This window comes from Myotis lucifugus, unplaced genomic scaffold (genome assembly GCF_000147115.1).
Source record: "Myotis lucifugus unplaced genomic scaffold, Myoluc2.0 scaffold_194, whole genome shotgun sequence".
Classification (NCBI taxonomy): Eukaryota; Metazoa; Chordata; class Mammalia; order Chiroptera; family Vespertilionidae; genus Myotis; species Myotis lucifugus.
In genome coordinates, this window is record NW_005871242.1 from 1,603,510 (window position 1) to 1,621,911 (window position 18,402).

The 18,402-nt window shown below is 44.0% G+C and overlaps 1 protein-coding gene across 11 annotated transcripts in view; it reads left to right on the forward strand.

Moving 5' to 3' along the window:
• SLC20A2 (solute carrier family 20 member 2) overlaps positions 1-18,402 on the forward strand; it is a 91,841-nt gene that overhangs the window by 52,935 nt on the left and 20,504 nt on the right. For 10 of the 11 annotated variants that reach the window (XR_002831247.1, XM_023760826.1, XM_006097035.2 and 7 more), the window contains 4 exons: positions 2,709-2,849; positions 4,137-4,222; positions 7,142-7,238; positions 17,559-17,675. Coding sequence is in view for 10 of the 11 variants with exons in the window: in XM_023760826.1 (XP_023616594.1) it covers positions 2,709-2,849; positions 4,137-4,222; positions 7,142-7,238; positions 17,559-17,675 (441 nt within the window). In the remaining variant the exon portion in view is untranslated. Of the gene's footprint in view, positions 1-2,708; positions 2,901-4,136; positions 4,223-7,141; positions 7,239-17,558; positions 17,676-18,402 lie in introns of those variants that run through there. The other variant, XM_023760835.1, reaches the window with a different exon arrangement.

The following is an 18,402-nucleotide window of genomic DNA, read 5'->3' on the forward strand; positions in this document are numbered from 1 at the left end:
CCCCTCCCCCTCCTCCTTCTCCTTTGTATGGTTACATGAATCTCAAAGTCCATTTTGTTGGGAATTTATATAGATTTTCAAAATTGGTTTCCTTACAAATGGGAGCTATGTAAATTTAAGATGATGGTATAATTATTATTGACCAAAATCAAAGCTGATTCTCTTCAGATGCCTGATTATCTCAATCTTCCTCTTCTAAATTCTCCATCCATCTCTTCTCTCCCTCTCTTCCCCTGTCCTTTTATTCTGTTCTATTTGTTTTCTTCGCTCTTTTAGAAATTTCTCCCCAAGCCCATGGATCTCTGTGCTTTCCAATAGAGTCGTGGTGGTGGTGTTGGTTGGGTGGAAGAAATTGTTAGTGCTAGCTAAACTTCTTGAACCAAGTTATCTTTTGGGACTCTAGCTCAGCACTAAAGCAGTAGTCAATCCACTTAATATGAAACCATCAATGGTTCCAAAAATCTACTGAGAATCCAAAACCCACCACCTTGCCATAGAAATACCCACACCCACATGAAGAAGCCATCTCCTTGAACCACACTAAGAAGTGCACACTCCCCATAAGACTCCCTCCCTGCCCATAACCACTGAGCCTTCCCCCTGCCTGCACTCACTCATGCCTGCCTGCCTGTTTGCCTCGATGGTAACCATGAACCTTGGCTCTGCCCTTCTATTGCCTCAGCGATGCCCATTTGCCCCCCGCCCCCCAACATTTGCTAGGCTTTGTCTTATGCCTGCATCCTGTACTTAATCCCTTTCCTTTTTGTAGGCTAACATATAGGTTAAAACATATTTCTCTTTCTCACTGTTTTTCTTAACATGAATGTAATCCTACATGCCTTCAGAAATTCCTGTGGTTAGGGAGGTCTCTCACCCTCTCTCACTTTGCGAGGTCCCTGCAAACACCTGCCTCCTTTTTCCCTCCTCTCAGCTGCTCCTTCACTTCCTTCACTCTTCCCACTGGCCTCCTAAGTCTTTCCTTCTTCCTTCTCAGGCAGCTCATTCTCCCTACCTTTCCTCACACACCCTCCTGCTCCAGGATATACATTATAAAGTTAGCCAGAGAAAGGACAGCAGCTTTCAGGAAGGAAAAAAATCACATGGTCTCCATCTTGTGGGTGACTTTATACCATGCTCTTAACATCACTAGATCATTTTAATTTTGGTAAAGAAATCATAAAGTTTGTTTTTTAAGTTCTGGTTCTATGCCATGAAACATGCTGCAAACTCTGGCTGTATTTTTAAAACAACTATGTAGTCCGTGCAGAACTCAGGGCTTAGCTGCGAAGGCTTAAGGAATTATCCGCCGGGAAGCCTGGGTGCAGCCAGGGAGCCTTGTTACCGGATAGGCAGCACAGGCTGGCCCCTTCTCCTTCCAGCACACGCTTCAGGGACAGGCACAGGGCCTCGGCACAGGGCCGCAGCCCAGGGCAGCTCAAAGGTCAGCATGCCCAGCACTCGTGGAGCAGCTGTCAGCCTTGCTTCACAAACGAACCTGCACAGCCTTTAACGATCCTTGTTAACTCAGATATTTTTGAAGAAAATGCCAAGGATCTGCTTGAAAGTGCTGCTGCTGCCAAGCAACCAGATTTCCAGAATTAACATTTGGGATTAATAACGGGCCTGCTTATCCGCCAAACCCTTGTCCCCATCAGCTCTATATGAACTTTTCAACAATTGTGTTGAGAGTGATCCCTCCCAGCTGATGCTGTTAATACTCACTGCAAAATCTGATCTGCTTATGAAAATATCTGAACTATAGCCTAGAAAAGCATTAAGCCTGAAAAAGAGTGGTGAAATTGAGGTAAAAGGACATAAAGCCACAACGAAGGGCTCCTCTTAACTCCCAAGAAGTAGAAGACGTGAGAACGTGTAAGGCAAAGCCCCATCGTTCCAGCAGGGGCTGAAAGCAGAGGCCCAACTTTTGGTTAAATATCATAGTTCCTTCTCACATGAGAGGCAAGAATAAAAAAGCAACGTGATGGTACACGCTCTCGTGTACAGACTAATTCAACAGCTGATATTTAGCCCTCCTCATTATGTGACTATAAGGCCTAACTATGGTGAAGTCTTTTCCCATGTGCAACCTTTCTGGTTTCTCTGTTTATTCAAGTCCTCAATCTCTTGCTTGGTCTTGGCCACACTTCACATCAGAGCAAGTTCATTATCAGCTCCCTTACCTAAATGTGACAAGGGCAGTTAGTAACCGGCATCGAGAGACTTTTCTTTAAATAAATGAACATTTCCCTTCAGTGTTGAAGACTTTTTCTTGGACTCAAGTTAATTGAGTAATTTTGTTGGGATATTAGCGCTTTGTAAAGGAACCACCCACAGAAAATGAACCCCATGGGTGTTGCTGTGGAGAACAGTAATTTGTATTTCTTCCTTTTGTGGCTGTTGGAGATGCTGAACTCAAGCATGTCAAACTCAAAGGCTAACACGGGCCAAATAAACAAGGTTTAAGTTTACATGGGCCACAAAAAAAGTAAAATCTCCAATTTTCATAGAAACATGGGTTTATTTAGAAAAGTATAGTATAAAATAGAACAAGAGCGATGATAAAATTAATGTTTCCTTACATACCATTATATTGCTGGGCCGCAAAAATATTCACTGTGGGCTGCCTGCAGCCCGAGGGCCATGAGTTTGACATGCTTGCTATACCTTATACCTGACTTTTTTCTTTTTTTTAATCTTTCCACTTCTAGGTTCAGCTGTTTGGCAGCTGATTGCATCCTTCCTGAGACTTCCCATCTCAGGAACTCATTGCATTGTTGGTGCAACTATAGGATTCTCACTTGTTGCAATTGGCACCAAAGGTGTGCAGTGGATGGAGCTGGTCAAGATTGGTAATTGCCATTTTCTTTTACCTATAAGAAGGAAAGTTTACATTCTCTAGCGTAAGTTTTATTAAAAGTTGCAATTATAATATATTTTTCCTTCAAATGTTAAGGTTTAGAAGACCTATATGGGTAATATAGTTTTCCTTAAAATTTCTGTATTGTGAACTGTTATGTGTTAGAGAATTTTTTTTTTTTGCCTCCAAACACTCCTTGAAATGTTCCATTGTCATCAGCTTTGAAAAATCAACATTTATCTATTGTTCCCAAACAGAAAAGAAATTTATCTCATTGAAATCAGTCTGTAGTCAAAGAAAAATTAGGTCCTAATGAGGAAAGTACCCTTAGTGTCTAGGAGTCGGAGTTCATGGTTATGGGGAAGCCTTGAAATGAGCCCAGTGTTATTGACCTCACTACAGTCAAGAAATCGCCCAGTCTGCCTGTATAGAGGAGGCGCTCTAGTGTTCCTTCCGGGCTGTAGGCTGCTCAGCAGGTCTGTTTTAAGAGGTCTGGCAGCTTGCTTCCTGGCCCTGGCTCTTTGTAAGAGGAAATCCATTCAGCCCCATAAGCACCAACCTGCCTATTGTAAGAAATGCTCTCTCCCCATCTCCATCCTCTGGGTTGCTTGTCCTTTTAAGAATCACAGTGATCTCAGGAGCTCTAGGTTGAGTTCCAAGCAGCGACTCAGATGGCCCGGAAAATCAGTTTAGATCCCAGGCTTCTAGAACCATGGTTCTCAACTCTGTCTGCACATTAGAATTACCTGGGGGAGCAATTTTAAAATATCAGTGCCCAGGCCCCATTCCAAACGTTTTAAATCAGAATTCTAGGGGTGGAGCCAGAGCATAGCTAGTTTTGAAAACTCCCCAGATGTTTCTTATGTGCAGCCAGAGTTGGGAACTACTAGGCCAGAGGCCGTGTCAGGATGACAGTCTCAGGCTGGAGGTGGAAAGTGAAATGGAAGGTGGCCCACCTTTCAGAGCACCTTTATGTTGGAACAAGGACCAGGTCTCCATGTGGATTGATGAGAACAGCAGGCAGAAGGGGCTCGCGGGGTCACCTGCTGGATTATGTGCTGGGTTTTGTGGGACCGTGCCTGTGTCTGTGCGGAGCTGTGCATGGGTGCATGTCAGCTCCACCAGGACAGTGGGCTTCTTAGGGTTGAATTAAGATGAGTGATTCCAGGAATATTTATGAATGTATATACTGTATATTTGTTATAATTGTATTATGTAAATATGACTTGAATTACGTAGAATTTCAGCATTCATTATACTTTTTTTTTTAATTATTCAGTTGCTTCTTGGTTTATATCTCCACTATTGTCTGGTTTCATGTCTGGCGTGCTGTTTGTACTGATCAGAATTTTCATCTTAAAAAAGGTAAGTGAGGCTGTTTTTTAAAAATTAAGTTTGAGCACTAATTTTGGCTCTACTCAATAGAAATTAATTGTGAGAGGGGGCAGAGGAATACTTGTATATTTACATTTTTAAGGCACTGCACCCAGGAGTTAGAATCAGACTTTACTATAAAATAGGAGGAAAGATTCAAGGTAGAGTACCCGGGGGACCACTGAACCCAGCATTGCAAATACTGTTTCTCGCCCTGTGATTGCGTTCATGAGTTGACAGTCCCAGGCATTGTGCTTGGACCTCAAAAAGGAAAGGTAATCATTTCCTGAATGCGAAGCAGAATAGAGTGACATAGTGTTGGATTTTGAATTGACTATTACTAAAAACAGCTGGAGAGTTCCTTTTCCCAAATGTAAGGTGTTTTCTTTCTTTCTCTTTGTTTTAATGAAGAAAGCAAGCTTGAGACACTGACTTTTTCCTCTCCTCAAAAGGATAAATAGAAGGAAATACACCTATTGGGAGTGTAGTTTATCGAAAATAAAATGAGATTAAAATTAAAACTTACTGAGATTAGCATTCTAGAAAAAAATTGATTGCATTTTTTATCTGACTGTCAAGAGGTTGGTGCGGTGTTTGATCAGCCCTAAGGCAGGCCTGGATCATTGGGTTACACACAGGCCGGGCACCTCGGGATCATACCTTCCTTCAGCTGTGCTCTTGCTTAAAGATGCACTGTGTTGCCTTGGTATTGTCTGGTAGTCCGCTGAAGGGCTCATTCTCTTGGATAAATGCAAACTTACCATTCCTTCTCCTGGGTGCCCGCCACACTAATATTGGTTTACATCTTGGAAGGTGCCACCCCTCCTGCCTGCTAGCCTTCACCCTTTGTATGTCCTCTGCCTGGAACCCATCCCTTCCTGGCAAACTCCTGCTCCTACTCAACCTCCAGGTGTCACTTCCCAGGAAGCCTTCCCTCTCCCACCCCACGTTCTGCTTGGTTCCTCTCTTGAATGTCCACAGCACTGTGCGCCTGCTCATCATTGCACTCTCATGGTGTACGGTGTTTTTTTTTCTTGCTTAGTGGTCTGTTTGCTATTTTACTGTAATTTCTGTGAGAGTAGAAACATAACTGTCTCTTTCACTTAGTTTGGGTGGGTGGCAGCAGATGAATGGGTGGGAAGAAGGAAGAGAGGAAGGAGAGAGGGAGGGAGGAGGAAAGGAGACAGGTTGCAATGAGACAATTGTCATGTGAGTTATAAGAATAGATTATTTGAGAAAACACATGTGATTTAATTAAAACCATGAACTCAGGATGTACACACCTTCAGAAGTTACTGGCTGGGCGTCTTTCTTTAGCAGCCCTCATCCCCAGGAAAACAGCATTTTGGGAATCCGAGGCAGCCGTGTTTGAGCATCCCAGTGTTGGTTTTCAGTCCAGCCACGGCTCCTTTAAGATGAGAGGACTGCTGTGCCTCTCGTCCCAACTCCTGCCATTGGTTCTTCATATTTGCTGTTCTTTACCTGATCCGCCTGATCTGCCTGTGACTCTCAGGCAGTTGAATCACCTCCTATCTCCGCTCTTACTGTTCCTTACACCTCAGTGCTATCAACTCAAGCCTCTTGACAAATGCTGGTGGCTGCTTGGGATATTCCAGAATAGGTTCTTGATGAGGTGTACTGTTCTGCAAACCTATCTGATCCCCATACGCGTTTGCATTTGACAGTAGAAATCTTTGAGATGGTCTCTACTTCTCCTCATCCTGTAGCTCACATCAATGTTTAGATCGTATCTTCCTTTTATCGTCGGAGGGTAGCAGATTCATATAAATGTACGAATATGTTACATGGTTATTAGAAATCAGTCATTTTTTTAATTATTTAGGCAACGTCTATGTGCCAGTGTTATATTAAGGAGTTCTCAGTCCTCATTTTTGTTCCAAAATCCTCTGTATATTTGCTTAAAACTCTAAATTTCTAATATTCTCTGAGATGTTATTTAGCCTAAGACATGTGCTGTACCTTTCTTGTTGAAGTAATAGATTTAGGGAATGTTGTACCAGAACCCTAACATTGTAAATACATGTTTTATTAGATAAAGAACCCACAGTTTGTTTGTTTTAATATATTATTATTGATTTCAGAGAGGAAGGGCGAGGGAGAGAGAGATGAAAACATCAATGATCAGAGAGAATCACTGATTGGCTACCTCTTGCATGCCTCCCACCTGGAAATCGAGCCCATAACCCCGGCATGTACCCTTGACCAGAATCGAACCTGGGACCTTTTAGTCTGCAGGCCGCTGGTCTAGCCACTGAGCCAAACCGGCTAGGGCCAGTTTTTTAACTTTTAACAATTGAAGCATAAATACTGTACCTTATGAGAAGTTTTTAAAAAATCACAGCACATGGTAATGTGTTTGCTTTATACATTTAGATAGAGCTGAAATGCATTGTGTAATAGAGTGACGTAAAATCTATAGCAATGCCGTGGCATTCAAGTCACTTGGCTCTTGTCAGATATCCTCAAGGAGCTGAGCGTCAGAGTATTTGTTGAAAGTAGGTTTTTATAGCACCAAACTGAACTTACTTAGAGTAGTGAGTGTCACAGGTTTTGAAGTAGATGCCAATCTCTGCGCTTCGGTCCCCAGGAACGGACCTAACCTGACTGTGTTTCTCTGTTTCTAAATCTGACGTCCTAGCTTATGTGACCCTAGTGCTCTAAAGTGTCTGCTGGACACAGTTGTGGGCTCTTTGAAACAGCATTTGTGTGGGAGAGAGGCCCAAGCCACTGCTGTCCTGTGAAGCAGGTCACCGGCCGTGCCATGCCAGCAGTTTGGTCACGCAGAGTTTGGGAGGATTTTCGCGTAACAGTGTGTTAGATCCTGTTGCCTGTGTTGGCTCCAGATGCTTCTTGAGTCCTGACCTTTCACTTTGTCTCATTATCACGCAGGAGGACCCTGTTCCCAATGGCCTCCGGGCCCTGCCGGTGTTCTATGCTGCTACGATAGCAATAAATGTGTTTTCCATCATGTACACGGGAGCACCAGGTAAGAATTCCATTGGCTTACATCCAGCAGGCAGGGCGTTACCATCTGACAGTTGGTGTGCTGGGTGCTGGCACGAACGTGGGTGACAGTGGAAAGCAGCACTCGTGGTCATTATGGAACCATAAAAAGAGCAGCAAATGCATTTGCTAGTCTTAAATACTCAAGAGATAAGTGAAATACAACGGAACAGACTTTCAAGTTTAAAAAAAGAAAATTGCAATTCCCATTCTGCCATTTACCCAGCTCTGTTGCCTTAGTGGCCTCTTGTACCTTCTGAGTCTCAGAACGGGATCTACTAGTAACTCCTCACACCTCCCTGAGCTGGGGAGGGGTAGGAGCACATGTGAGTGTGCCCCCACATTGGTGACGTGCCAGGGGACGTGCCAGTGTGGTCGAGAGCACAAATATCAAACTTGCTGGAAACTGTCGGACCAATGAGTCCAGCAACTAGGGGCTACACTGTTGTTTTTTGGATACTAAAGTCAATGGTGATTTTCTTTTCAAAATTACTCCTTTTCTTCTGATTCTGATGGCTTTTGTTCTTCTTTACAAGGGTTTGAAGTTTGGGAGAGCCGGGTTAAAAGTCCTGTTCTTTTCCATTTTCAAGGGGTAAAAAAATGTATGTCCATTATTCTCATTTGCCCACATTTCAATGTGGGTGAACTGGTAGCATTCTAGGTCAGTATTTCCTACCTGTGTGAGTAGAGAGGGTGCCTCCTGTTTCTCTGTGAGATGCCCTCCTACAGCCAGATCCTGAATACGCCATTGTGTGGGGAGACGGGAGTCAGCAGATAGGTAAGATTCAGTTATTGGCCATATCTGACTAAAGTCTTCCTCTCTGATCAGAAGGTACAATTTCTTGAAACAGCACATCAGATTACAGTAGAAAAATGCCCTCTTCCAAAATGGGGGGAAACCCTTATAAATTTCTCAACTTAGGCTTTCTTACAGTAGTTTTACTCAGATTTAAATAGCCATCGTAATTACAGGTTGTGCATGTCTGTACCGTTAATAAAACACTTTCTGAATGATCCCTTAGCATTATATGGCTACTTTGGCATCTCCACAGCATTGGAAACATTGATCGTTAAGGTCTGAACACTTGTGATCAGGACTTCAGGCTCCGGGTGGCAGCCTGGCCGGAGGCCCCACAGCTGCTTTAAGTTACCGAGAAGCCCAAAGCTGAAGGTCATGCGGTTGGAGAGATGAAACCCTAGCCTCAGATAACAGCGGCCTGATGGCCCTTTGGGTTTTGTAACTCATGGACTATGGAGTGTGTTTGGCAGACAGTTTTCCTGATCTATAAAAGGGAATCCAAGGCAGAGAAAAAACAGGGCTGGGCAGGCCTGGAGCCCGGTTTGAGGGTGAACCGTGGCAGAGGGATTCTTTGTCCATCTTCTTGCTCCTGAGTCCTCGTTCTTAACTTTGTTTAGGCTCTTAGAGCTCAAGTAGCTGAACCAAAAGCTAGGCAACTGTCAACAGCCGGACACCTGTGGCCTAGTGACTGAAGACTGAGTCACATGAAGGCTGGGATGTCTTTGTAGTGCCCAGTCCTGGAAATGGGAATAGGTTCAAATAAGGACAATTTTTTTTCCCTGTTTTATTTTTCCACTCTCTCTTCTTCTTGTTCCCCAGTTCTTCCAAATGTCAGAAGAAGTCAACTGTGTGATATTTTTTAAATTTAAATTTGACTCTTTTATACTTTGTATATTTTTCCCATCTCTTCTTTTTCTTTTCCTCATCTTCTGCTACACCTTTACTGCAACTTTGCTAAAAGAATCATCTTACCAGGAGAGTAAATAATTCTAGAGAAAATTAAACCACGTAATGGATGAGACACTAAGGATTACATAAATACTTCATAGAGAGGTTGTGAGAAATAAATACTATAGATGCTAACTTATATTGAGCTTACTTTTACATGAATTCATCTTGCTAGTCGTCCAAACTCCTTTAGAAAATTGGTAATATTGCTTTGCTGGCTTCACTGTACAGATGGGAAACCGAGGCCCAGCAATACTGGGTACTCAAGGTCATATAACTAGTGAGATGCAGAACCAAAATTTGAAGCAGACAGTCTAGTCCCGAGCCATGGGCTCTTGATTATGACATTCCTAAACTAAGTATAGAAAAGTCAAATTTAAATTAAAAAATCAAACACTCGACTTCTGACATTCGTAACTGGCCTGGGGAAGATACCTAGCGCATAGTACCTGGTACCCACTGTCACCGTTAAGGACAATCAAAGTACATCAGCCTTAATACATTCTTTCCCTTCTCAGCACTCTCATTAAAAATGGCTTCCAGCCCTAGCTGGTTAGTGGATAGAGCATCGGCCTGCAGACTGAAGGGTCCTGGGTTCAATTCTAGTCAAGGAAATTGCAGGCTTGATCCCCAGCTGGGGTGTATGCAAGAGGCAGCCGATCAATGATTCTCTCTCATCATGGATGTTTCTATCTCTCTCTCCCTCTCCCTTCCTCTCTGAAGAAAAAAATGGCTTCCAGTATATTTTGAAATTTGTATATTTAATAAAGAGGAGGTATGAAGAAGGTGGTTTCCTCTTTAATTAAGAATATTTTAAAAATCTGTACAAGTATCTTGAAGATCATTATCCAATTGAAAGCACAAACAATATTCTCAGTGGGAGAGTTAATGTTAAGTTCTCTGGTTGGATGCTGTCAAGAACATATTTCCATCTTGGCCAGTGTGGGGCAGTGATTAGAGCGTTGGCCTGTGCACCGGAGGGTCATGGGGTCAATTCCCAGTCAAGGGCACATACCTGCAGGTTCCCTCCCCGGTAGGGACGAGTGCGGGAGGCAACCAGTCGATCGATGTGTCTCTCTCACATCGATCTCTCTTCTCCCTCGCCTTCTCTCTCTCTCCCTCCCTTCCATTCTCTCTGAAATGCAATGGAAAAATATATCCTTAGGTGAGGATTAACAAAAAAAACACAAAAAAGAACATCCTATTTCCTCCCCTCCCTGACGTCACCATAAAGTAAGGACATTTGTAGGACTCCATGAAAGGGACGCTGTGTTTCATGAGATAATGCGAACAGGACACTTAGTACAGTGCCTGGCACATCATAACTCTTAATACGTGTTAGGGCCTAGTTTATTACATCAATCTTAAGTAGCCTTATCTTTTCCGCCTTCAGTTGCCAACATATCCTGAGTCATCCTGTCTTCCTGTTTTTTCCACACTTATTGGTGTAACATACTTCTTCCTTAAAGTTTGGGGGGGGGGCTCGCCAAGAGGAGGAGGAAGAAGGGGGTCATGACTGAAGGACCCACCATTTTGTTCCTCCACTAAAGTCAGAAAAGGACTTCACAAATATTGTGGTTTGTGGGGAATGTTTCTAAAATCTCCTGTAGGTGAGTTTAAATTTTATTATTATTTAAACATTGAAAGTTGACTTTTGCCCTTCAGACTAGACTTGAATTATGTACTGTTTCTGCAGGTGGGGCCTTTCTGCCTGGCCAGCTGTGCCATAAATAGCCAGGGCGTTATGTGTGGTGACGGGACTGAGCTGAGAGTCACTTCAGCACTGACGCGGTCAGTCTGCTCCTCGCAGAGTAGTGTCTGCCTTTCCGCCACACTGGGGCTTGTTCCTCGGGGCCCCTTTCTTCCCTAGAACGCTTCAGAGGGGCCTCAGAGGTGAAAGGAAAGAACGAAGCTCTCCAACAAAAATGAGTGACGGCACTAATCCTAGCCAGTGTCAGCTTGAAGGGGTTTTGATGAGTAGCATTTTTGTGCCTGGAGATGGATTCCGTGGGATCGGCTGGATGTTGGGTTACCGTGTTTTATTTTGATTTCCTCTGTTCCTCCATTTGTGAGTTATGTTGACGTTGTTTATGTCTTTGACTTAGTTTGATTTGTTTTACTTTGCATTTGACATGACTTTTCTCAAATAAACGTCAGTCTTAACACTTCAAAGACCAAGGTAGCACTTTAAAAAATTGCCTTTGCATTTTTTTGTCCTTTAAAAAATAATTTGCAAGAAGCAAAAATAACTTTAGGAAACAAAGTGCTCACTTGGGTTGGATACACGCCTGAAGTCTATTTTTAATGAGAAGGTCTTCAGTTGTGTGGGGCCTGGTTTTTGTTCGGCGTCCAAAGAATGAATGGTGAAATTCATTGCATGCCTCTCTGAGTAGTGCAGGCAGCTCTCCTAACCAAGCCTCCGGCAGTTATGCAGTATGCAAAACTTCTAAGTCAGACCCACAGCACCAGCTTCTCACGGTAACCTGTCAGAATGCAGGTTCTCAGGCCCAGCCCCAGACCCACTATAGCCTGACAGTCTGTGTTGTACCAGAATCTGGGTGATCCTGTACATGGTACACATAGAGAACCACTGCTCTAGTCATTCTTCACCAAAATCTTCTACCACAAACACTGCTGCCTTATCACAGTTCTAATGTGAGAAGTACTACTCAAAAGTTCTCACTAGCAACGTTTGCTCACTCTGTGTGTCAGCAAATGAGTTCTCAGACTTATCCAGGCTTGGTTTCTGGCTTCTTGAGAGCAGACTGTACCTAAAACAGGGCTGACACTTCCCCTCCTCTCTGCCTCCTCCTCTTCCTCTTTCTCTTCCTCCTCCTCTTCCTCCAATACCTCCAGCTTCTCCTCCCCTCCATCCTTCCCCTCCTCCCTCTCTTTCTCCTTCTCGTCTTCTTTGTTTCCTCCTTCTCCCCTTCCTCCCAACATCTCCAGCCTCTCCTCCCCTCCATCTTCCTCCTCTCTCCTTCCTCTTCTTACTCCTCCTCCCCATCCTCCTTCAACGCCTCCTCTTCCAGTTGTAGCTCTTCTGATCCCGTCCTGGGAAATGAGAGCATCAGTGCCCCTGCAGGCCCCTGTTGGCTTGTTCCCAGAGGATCTCCATATTCCATGCTACCATTGCAAAGGTTTGAGCTGTAGAGAAACCAGATGTTTCCACGACAGTGACTCTTGACCCCGGGTCAGGAAGCCCTGGGTGAGAAGAGCCTCCAGTTTTCATCAAAGGCTGGATTCAAAGCAGAGTGATTTGAATTCACTTTCTTTTCAGAATTATTTTAAATGAATCCTGGTTTGAAATGGGGGAGAAAATTCCAATTATAAGAGGAAATAGCATTTTTCATTTCAAAAGAATGCTTCATTTTCTTAAAGAAAGTTGCTTCAGGATCTTTTATGCCTTTTATTCTCTCCAATGCTTTGAACAAGTTGATGTAAAACAAACTAAATAAAAACTAGTAACTTAGTTTATCCAATAAGGGAGGACTAGTAACATGTGATTCTGCAAGTGAGGTAAATGTGTGTATGTGTGTTACTGTGGAAAGATGTCCACAGTGTGTGGTTATGTGAGAAACGAAAATACAGATCAGTATATACAGTAAGATTCTACATCTATTAATTTGGGGGAAAAAAGGAGGGACAAACTTCTGGCCAACACTCTACACTGTGTGGTTTATATCTAGATGATGCTTGGAAAACTACACACCAGGTAGTTAACAGTGTTTCTCTGGGAAGTGGGTTCAAGAGGGGAGTGTGGTGAGGAGTTTTACATTTGTACGTCATACAGTTTTTTACTGCTGACATTTTTATAGTAAGCATATATTATAAAATTATACTAAAAGGAGGGAGAGAAAAAGAGGAAAGTTGTAGGGAGAGGCTGATGCATAGGGCTGTAAGGTCGTTAATATGGACTGAAGCCTTATTGGTTGTATAGCAGTTTTAGTTATTTTGTAGTTTCTAATAATGACTGTCATAGATGAAAAGCAAGAGGTGTAACAAAGCAACGACTCTGGAAGACTGTGCCCGTTTCTGAAACGCTCTCTTAACTGCTTGAATCACTTGAATCTTCTGATCTTTGGGGGATTTGGAACAGGACTGTAATGATGCTTGAGGTTGGAGCTAAATCACTATTCATCATAGCTTTGCTCTTCAGAGAAGGGAAAGGGCTGGAGATGAAAGGCCCCTGAGTGGCTGGAGCAGAGGACGGGCTCAGAGCTCCCGGCCTTGGTTCCTGGCAGTGCTTTTGGCTGCGGTAGCTGGAGCAATTCAAGCCGTGTCCTACTTTGCCTGTCCGCAGAGTGAAGGGCAGGCCGTGCTTTACTGCCCTCCTAAGGCGTAATTATTGCAAAACATTTTGAGATCCTCAGAGGAAGACAATTCAATTCCAAGTATGCCTGTCAAAAATCTTGTTATGTATAACTCAGCCTTAACTTTTTCAGGAGAAAAAGTTCTCCCTAGGATGCACATTGATTCCAGTGCTTTTTTCTGCCAAAGTTTTGTATTTAATTATGTTTTACCCATGAAACTGGATTTGATGTATTTAGTACAATTTAGAGTTATTTACAAACTAGAGGCCTGGTGCACGAAATTCGTTCATGGGTAGGGTCCCTAGACCTGGCCGGTGATCAGGGCTGATTGGGGCTTCCGGCTGCTGGCCTGGGCCTTCCTTCCAACTGCCGGCTGGGGCCTTCCTTTGTTCTGCACTGCCCCCTGGTGGTCAGCGCATGTCATAGCGAGTGATTGAACTCCCATTCTCCTGGTCAAGCTCCCGAGGGGACAATTTGCATATTAGGCTTTTATGTGCATAGACTAGAGGCCCGGTGCACAAAATTCATGCACTGGGGGGGGCGGGGTGTCCCTCAGCCCAGCCTGCACCTTCTCCAATCTGGGACTCCTTGGGGGATGTCCAACTACCGGCAGTCAGACATCCCTCTCACAATCTAGGACTGCTGGCTCCCAACCACTCGCCTGCCTGATTGCCCCTAACCACTTCTGCCTGCCAGCCTGATCACCCCCTAACCACTCCCTTGCCAGCCTGATCGATGCCTAACTGCTCCCCTGCTGGCCTGGTCACCCCAAGTGCCCTCCCCTGCTGGCCTGGTTGCCCCAAGTGCCCTCCCTTGCTGGCCTGATCGCCCACAACTGCCCTCCCCTGCCGATCATCTTATGGCAGCCACCTTGTGACCACATGGAGATGGCCATCTTGTGTGAGTTGTGACAGTCAATTTGCATATTGCCTCTTTATTATATAGGATAACTGTCAGTTTGTATTTCTTATATGGAGGCTTTAAAACAAATCCTCATGTTCTTTTGATGCTCAGTTACGTTACTGACTTGCGGAAATGATTGGTAAGATCTACATTCTGCCCCTTCTGGCTACAATATTTGGCTTAGTGGATAGAACATCAGCCCACGGATTGAATTGTCACGGGTTTGATTCCTGTCAAGGGCACATACCTTGGTTGCAGGCTCGATCTCTAGTGCTGGTGTGGAAGGCCACCAATGGATGTGCTTCTCTCACATTGATGTTTCTCTTTCTGTCTCTCCCCCTCCCTTCCACTCTCTTTAGAAAGCAATGGAAAAAATATATCCTCAGGTGAGGATTAACAAAAATAAAAATAAATTCTGCCCCTTCTGTTCCCCTGACCTTGCTCACTATCAATGACTTTCTCCTATTTTCCTTCACTCTGTCCCTCCTTGATGTTTTACTCAGTCCTGCCCCCTTCCCTCTAGTACGTGTTTATCCCCTGCCCTCCATCCAGTGCCTTGTGACTGGGAGGGCGACTTCAGAGCCTCTGGCCATGACTCAGGCCAGACCAATGGCATAGGCGGTTCTGACAGTGAAGGTTCAAGGAGCAGGTGACATTGTGGCTTGTTGTCTAAGAAAAGGATCGGAAGCTTATAACTGACCTCAGGAAACCCTTGGGCATGTTGGCCCTGACACCCTTGGAATCCCACTTGAACCCAGCAGGGAGTGTGGAGATGGGCTTGGAAAAGGCCCATAAAGCAGCCCTTCTCGGCTTTTGTTGTGGGCTCTGCTTGGCATGGATGGAACAAATATCTCTCAAATTGTTTCTCTCTCCCCACAGTATCCATGGCTTGCCTCTCTTAGGTCAGGTTAACACAATGAAGTCAAAAGTAGCACAGTTAACAATTTTACCACCAACTAAACCAGGAGCCAAAGGAAACAGGGGAAACCTCTTCAAAAACCAAGTACTTTTAAGCTGTAAGAGTGATGTGTGTTGATGTTAGGTGGTCAGTTTGATGTGGGTAATTAACAGTTACCATTCAGTTTGGCAGGAAACAGCTTTGGAGTGATCCTTTATCACATGTATTAGACACTGACATGGAGAAAGAAAGCAGAAGCCAGGATGCCGTGGCCCACAAGCATGGCCTGGTGAGGTCAGCCCCAGTGGTTTTATAAGCAGCTCCAAGCTTCGGATTCTGGGGCAGAGCCGGGGCTGGAGCTGGCCACCAGCTGAAGGGGCACAGCCCCACACCAGTCCCCCACTTTCTGTGGTACCCAGGAGTTTGGAAGAGAAACAGCCTAGCCCCTAAGTGTCTATATTCCCACCAATGTGCCCTTAGCTATAGATGAAGTAGGTGATTCTGGTGTTCTGTTTTTCACATTTATATATGCTAATTCACTCCTATTATAGTATTAACTATCTATTCTACCTCTTAAAAATTACCAAATATCTTATATAATAAATGGCTAATATATGCAAATCGACCGAACGGCAGAACGACCGGTAGCTATGACGCACACTAACCACCACGGGGCAGACATTCAATGCAGGAGCTGACCCCTGGTGGTCAGTACGCTCCCACACGGGGAGCACCGCTCAGCCAGAAGCCCTGAGCTGGGCTCACGGCTGGCCAGCACAGCGGTGGTGGCAGGAGCCTCGGGAGCGGGCCTAAGCTGTCAGTTGGACATCCCCTGATGTCTCCGGGACTGCGAGAGGGCACAGGCCGGGCTGAGGGACTACCCATCCCCTGAGTGCACGAATTTCGTGCACCGGGCCTCTAGCGTTTAATAATACCTTAATTGAATAACTTTGAGTTGGTTTCTATGCATAAAATCATTAAATATGTGACAAGCTTGCATCATTAAAGATTCGTTTAATCAAAGGACAACATTTTACTTATTTTTAAAATATATTTTTATTGATTTCAGAGATGAAGGGAGAGGGAAAGAGAGATAGAAACATCAGTGATGAGAGAGAATCGTGATCCGCTGCCTCCTGCACACCCTCCACTGGGGATCGAGCCCCCAACCCGGGCATGTGCCTTGACTGGGAATCGAACCATGACCTCCTGGTTCATAGGTTGATACTCAACCACTGAGCCATGCTGGCCGGGCAAAGGGCAATGTTTTAAGTAGTTCACTTCTCTAACACTTTTTAAAAACTCTTAACAATTTTCAAAAGTGCATGTTTATTATATACTTTCAAATTTAACAGTACGAATGTATATGTAGTAAGAATGAAAAGCCCCCTCCAATTTCGCATCTCTCTCCAGTAGTAACCATTGCGTTTTCTAGAACTTTTGCTATACATTCACACATATGATAGGAGTAAATGTGAGGTCGTTATCTTTTTTAAATGTAAATTGGATCATGCTGTGCATACTGCTACCCACCCAGCCTTTCTTACTTAACTAGACCCTGGGCCTCTTTCCTTATCAGCACATATAGATCCACCTCATTTTTATGATTTAAGACTATAACTATTTCACATTTCCCTAAGGATGCATATATTAGTTGTCTCACAAATTCTTGCTATTACAAGTAATGCTATCGTAGGTATTCTTGTATGCCTATCATGTATCCCTATGTAAGCACATGTTTAACATCTAGGAAAACAGGATGTTCCTAAACCATGTGCACCCTACCCTTTCGTTTGCTGAGGTAATTGCATCTTAGTGCATTATCACATTTCTAATGAAAAGTTTTTCTATGTTGTAATTCCATGAGTTGATACTGCAAAGAAGAGTTAAATTTGAAGGTCAAGATCCTTTGAAAGCTTGTATTCCTAAGCTGATTTCTAAAAAGATTCATGTATGTAGTCAGAGTGACATGTCCATTTAAAGCAGGGTGGCTGACCCGCGAGAAGCCAGAGAGGCAGGCAGGCAGCCAGCGGCTCTGTGCAGCGTCCAGACCTCAGCCTCTCCCACCCAGAGGGGCTGATGATAGGGTATGAGGCGGCGGACTCCTTTCTTAGCCACATACATGTCCACTTGGGAATTTAGATATTGAGATAAGCTGTAAATGATTTTATTGCCAACTTAATATACTGCTTGTGCCAATTTGGTAAAATTTTAATAATTAGATTACTGACCAATTTAACCACATATTCACAAGGTGAAATGTGTCTTAAACACACAGCTTTCTGTCCTGAAAAGCATGGCACATGTTTTTGGCTGTGGGTTTTATTAGACACAAAATCCAGGTGACTGGTTTTAGCTTAGGGGAATGGAAAGTATGTTGCTCTGAGGCTTGACCTTTCAGAAAGTAGCCACTGAGACCACTGCTGTCTTTTCTGTTCTCAGTGCTCGGCCTGGTCCTTCCCATCTGGGCGATAGCGCTCATCTCCTTTGGCGTGGCGCTGTTGTTCGCCATTTTCGTGTGGTTCTTTGTGTGTCCGTGGATGCGGAGGAAAATAGCAGGTAAGTGCTCTTTTATTTTTCTGATTTACAAAAGTGCTCCCAAGTCCCGAGACTCCAGATGTGATGCACAGTTACCCGTACTAACAGAGGGAAATGGAAGCATGGGTAACTCTAGAACACACACTGCGATACATGCCCAGGCCTTGTCTCCTGGTCCTGGCTCACACAGCAAGGCCCTATGCCAGGAAGCTCTACCAGCCTGATGAAGAACATTCGTCATCTGGGAAGTGCAAATTAATACCACACTAAGGCACCACTTCACACCGCAAGTAGAAAGACTAGCAATATCAAGTGTTGGTGAAGAAGTGGAATAACTTTATTTATGGTGAAATGTAAAGTGGTGCAGCCACTTTGGAAATTAGTTTAGCAGTTTCCTATGAAGTAAAGTATACACTTAGCATATGACCCAGTAATCCCACTTCTGGGTGTTTGTCCAAGAGCAATGAAAATGTGTGTTCATGAAAATACTTGTACACAAATCATTTGGTTGTAATTGCCCCAAACTGGAAATAACCCAAATGCTCATTAACAGGTTAATAGATAACCAAATTGTGGTCTATTCATACATTAAAAGACTGCTGAGAAATACAGGAATGAACTGCCTACCACCGTGGGCACAATAGGACACACTTCACAGACCTTTCCCTGAGCAAAAGAAGCCAGATACAGAAGAGTCCATACTGTATGATTCTAGGGAAAATTAATCTATAAAAATTACTGGTTGCTG